Raw genomic sequence first — 4,616 nt, 5'->3', positions numbered from 1 at the left:
TTTCTCCCCTCACTTAAATCACTGCATTTTATTTTCTTATTTCCCTTATTTTCCACCTTATAAAATTAACAAAACTTCCTTAAGCAGGTATATCCCTGTCCCAAACCCCTGTCCCACCTTAGCTGCATGCCCGTGCTCCAGGAGCAGACATCCTTCCTCAGCAGGAGGTTGTTCAGGGCGACCGCGTTGATCATGTAGAAGAGCTGCTTGAAGACCTGCTGCACGATCTCTGGGTCCAGACCCTGGTCACACATGATGCTGTGGAACGTGTTCAGCTGGCGAATGATTGCGTCTAAGCTGTAGGAGCTGTCGCCGTCTGCCATGCTGGAGGAACGATTCCTGTAGCCCATCGGCCTGACACCAGAAAGCCCCTGGATACTCTCATTTTCCAGTACCGCAGACACTGAAAAAGGGGGGGAAAATGAGCTAAAAAAGCCTGCATTCACCTATTTGTCATCAGAGGTAAATGCTCTTTCATTGGCAGTCATAAATACGCAGTGGTGTCCAAGTGATGCAACGCGATGGATGCTGGGAGGTCTGAAAAGGAGGATGGATCCATGAATTGCTAGTTTGTTGTGATAATATGTGATGCCTATAGAATATCTGCAAGATCACACTTTTTTTTTCCAGGTGGTGTTACTATGCAGAAATCACTGCAGAAACTGGGAACACCTCTTCTTTGAGCTGTAATCAATTCTCCCTCTATACCCACCGCAGAGCCTTAGATTTTGCAGGTAAAGTGATTAATTGGCTCAAAGGATTGGGAAAAATGAAGATAGATTAAAAGTAATAAAATTCTTACAGCCTGACTAACTGATAGAGGAACAGGACAACTCTCTGCAAGGAGCAGCAGGTACATGCAGCAGTGGTAGGAGGTGCTGCTGTCGGGGACAGCCAGAATTTGTGCAATGATGACTGGAGGGCAAAGGGGAAGAGTCTCAGATGCAGAGGAGACCTGGCTGGGTGCTCAGGGAAAATACCAGCAGCTAGAAAATATAAAGCGCTGAGAACAGCCCCTCAATTAGCTTAGCGAGGAGGACAGGTTTAGCTGAGGAGGTAACTCTTCTCATACTGACTCGCCTTTGCAAAACAAGATCTTCTCTTTTTCCTCTTCCCAACTCTCTCCTGTGCATCTCGCCCATAAAGAGCTTAACCACAAACCTGGTCTGGAGGGGAACGCTGCTCCTGCGCACCCCCCGGCACCACCTCACCTCTGTCACTACCTCCCCGATGGAAAGGAAGAAGGTATCTTCTATCACAGGGGAAAATAAAAACTCATCCAGTTCTGCCTCCCTAAATCCAGGTCACTGCTTAACACAAGGACCCGCTCCAAACCAAGACTTTTTTTGTGTTAAATAAGCCTCTCTACCAACTGCAAGCTTTTCCTTTGGGGAGAAGTCATGCTAACCCTGTGCAAAGGTCTAGATAACACTCAGAGTAGATAAGTACAGCCCAAAATTACCTTCCTAAAAGCTAATGAGCTGTGAACTTACCGATCATGGGTTGGAGTATGCCCTCTGCTATCTTAATGAGCTGCTGGTAGATCTGGATGGAGAGGTGGCTCAGCACCTGGCGGTACTCGGTCAGGTCAAAGTTCTTCAGACAGTGCTCGTTCTGCTTAGGCGTGTTTTGTGTCATGAAGCCCTGAAAAGGAGGAGATTAAAACACCTGGTTTCATTATTCCACCTATCTTTAGTCCAGTAAAATCACTGTATTAAGAAAAACCCAACCTTAGAGTACAATATATCCGGATATATTACTAAAGTACACGTTTACTCTATTATAGAAAAGATCAAGACTCATAAATCACCTTTGATGTACGCAGCCGTTTGTTCAAAAATTATGACAAGAGGGCTGCTTTTTGAAGGAAAGCATCGTTATGCGCTAAGTTCTCATTTTAGCTTTAGCAAGGAACAACATTTGTATTGCAATATATACGTGTGAACTAGAAAATGACATTTTAGTCCCCGAGAAATTTTTTTTAGCTCTTTGTTTATCCCTGTGAGTTGCAATTATTTATGGGAAACCAAATATTTTGAGATTAAGGTATTAGAAAATGGAAAAAAAAAATTATTATGATAACCACATGTTCTGACAACTTTTTAAACTGATCTGAAGCTCAGAAATCTCTCCAAGTAACTGAATTTATTCCCTGCCTTTTGCTGAAGCAGCAGCTGATGTCTGATCCTGCAAATGGATGCTGTAAAGCCCCGAGTTCTGGGCTCGGATATTATCGCCAGGTTTTGCTGGTGGAAGCAGCAAGTCTAACTTAATTTTGTAATTAACACAGATGCTTTAATTGCCTGTTCATATGGTCTTACCAACTTGGTGTCAAAATGAGAACTATGCAACTTTTTTTGTTGTTTGCTGAGTAGCAAAATGCAAAAATACAGCACGTACCCTTTGAGTTGACTTCACAATTTCTCGTTTTCCTGACTAACGAAGAAGCGTCGTGCTCTTTGCGCTGCAAGACTGCATTTAGTTTGGGTTTTTCTTTTAAACCCATTTTCCTAAAAATCGATTGGATTTCAAACTAAAGAGAACTATTTTGGAAACTGCTCAGAACAATTTTTCCCCTCTGTTTTTCGCACCAAATTATCAATGGAATTTGCAAATAGCTGGTTCACTTAACACGGTAAATCATGGCAAAGAATGTGAAATTTAAGTTTGGGTGTTGGTTTTTTTTTTACCCTGCTGGTTTTCTGGGGAGGATTTTTTTTAAATGTAATGCTGTTATTCAGGCAGAAGAGGGCAAACAAGAGCATAACTGTTAGTAAGTATTATCTAAATTATTTTTCTTTTTAATTTACATCTTGGAAGTCCAACGCTGAGGTTTTACACACCAGTCATTATCTTGTGAATGACTTGAACAGTTAATTTGATTCTGTGAATTTTTTTTATTTATTCTTAAAGCCTGATTGCTCAATATATCTAATACAACTCAAGACTAAATGAGAAACGACATAATTTGGCTCGGTTGAAAATTTTAATACCCAGAACATGCGGCTGTAAGTATGGCAGCATGTAATGTACTAAGAGGACTGTGATGACCTGATTTTGTCCGAAGAGATCAGCTATAATAAAACTTATTTCAAGTTCTGAAATTATTACTGAGGTGGCAAGAAATGAGAGGATTTCCTTCCAAAATCTTACACTATGATTATGCATTTTTGCTCTCTCCAAGTAGGGTTATTTTGAACAGAACAAGAAAAAAAAAAAATCAGTAGAAACATTCAGAATAAAATTGCAAGATTTGGAACAGTTTTCCCCTGTCTAAAAATCTTGATTATCAAAAAGTTACGGGACCTATTAAAACCAGGGGAACAGCCTTCAAAACAGCCTACAAGAAAGAAATCCCCTGTTCAGACAAATCAAAGTGCATGGCTGGCTATGAAATTCAAAATATTCTTATTGCGTGTTGTGTCGCAAGGGTCTTGGTTTCAGCTCTCACATGTCTTGTCTCGGGTGCAATGCCCCATGAACCTCTGGTAGGAGCTGCCTCGTGTGATATCCAAATAAACAAAGGAGGAAACTCAGAGATGACCCCATGTGGTAGCCAGAGGGAAACCACCAGACCCAGGAGACCTGAAGACCCTTCCTGGGGGAATGCCAACGTACTCAACAAGATCAGCCACGAGTTTCTTACCGCATCTCCACTGTACTGCTTTAAACAGTGTAGGAGGCGACAGGTATTCGCCAGCCAAAACGATGTCATCTGAAAATCATCATTGTGTTTCTGGAAGAGCAAAATTAAAACATGTGAGACCCCTCCTTTGGTGGGGGAAGCTGGCATAGCAAGACAAAGTGATTTGGAGTTGCCCCACCTAGATCAGGAAGCTCTCTCCCTGCAGATGGGCAGTATTAGCCATTTGTTCCTTGCAAATATTTTTTTTTTTCAATCTGTAACTGCAAACAATTTTATTGCCAAGATCATAATTCTCCTTGTTCTTCTGAAAAGGGAAGCTGTAAGAGCTACTGGGTTTGCAAATCACTACAAGTGCTGAATATGAAACACTTAGATATAGAATCATAGAATCATAGAATGGTTTGGGTGGGAAGGGACCCCTAGAGGTCATCTAGTCCAACCCCCCTGCAGGAGCAGGGACACCTTGAACCACATCAGGCTGCTCACAGCCCCGGCCAACCTGGCCTTGAATGTTCCCAGGGATGGGGCCTCCCCCCCTCTCTGGGCAACCTGTGCCAGTGTTTCACCACCCTCATTGTAAAGAATTTCTTCCTTATATCTAGTCTAAACCTACCCTGGTTTAGTTTAAAACCATTACCCCTTGTCTGGCCCTACTAAAACAGATATGGTTATAACCACCTTACACCATCTCAACCCCAAGACAAGAGAAAACAGACACCTACCTTCAGCACTTTCTTAACGCCGTTGATGGTGGAGGTGAGCAAGGAGTGCACTTTCTGGTCATCGTTGATGTAATCCGCATGTCTGATGCACATGTAGAGGATGTAGGCGGGAAGGCAGGGAACAGTAGCAGACACTGCCTGGGGCTTGAGATCTAGAAGGTTCGGGGGGGGATTTGAGATCTAGAAGGTTCGGGGGGGGGGGGGGGTGAGATCTAGAAGGTTCGGGGGGGGGGGGGGAAGGAGGACGG

General features: G+C 43.0%; 1 protein-coding gene across 1 annotated transcript in view; it reads right to left on the bottom strand.

Annotated features, from left to right (window-relative positions):
• MYO5B (myosin VB) overlaps positions 1–4,616 on the bottom strand; it is a 134,744-nt gene that overhangs the window by 4,028 nt on the left and 126,100 nt on the right. The window contains exons 34-37 of the mRNA XM_035903088.1: positions 4,369–4,520; positions 3,647–3,736; positions 1,494–1,644; positions 118–403 (exon numbers count right to left, since the gene is read on the bottom strand). Of these exons, the coding sequence (XP_035758981.1) occupies positions 118–403; positions 1,494–1,644; positions 3,647–3,736; positions 4,369–4,520 (679 nt within the window). The remainder of the gene's footprint in view (positions 1–117; positions 404–1,493; positions 1,645–3,646; positions 3,737–4,368; positions 4,521–4,616) is intronic.

The sequence above is a fragment of the Egretta garzetta genome, unplaced genomic scaffold (assembly GCF_000687185.1).
Source record: "Egretta garzetta isolate BGI_Z169 unplaced genomic scaffold, ASM68718v1 scaffold179, whole genome shotgun sequence".
Lineage (NCBI taxonomy): Eukaryota > Metazoa > Chordata > Aves > Pelecaniformes > Ardeidae > Egretta > Egretta garzetta.
The sequence above is the reverse complement of the archived record's forward strand: the minus strand, read 5'-3'. Positions and strand labels throughout refer to the sequence as shown.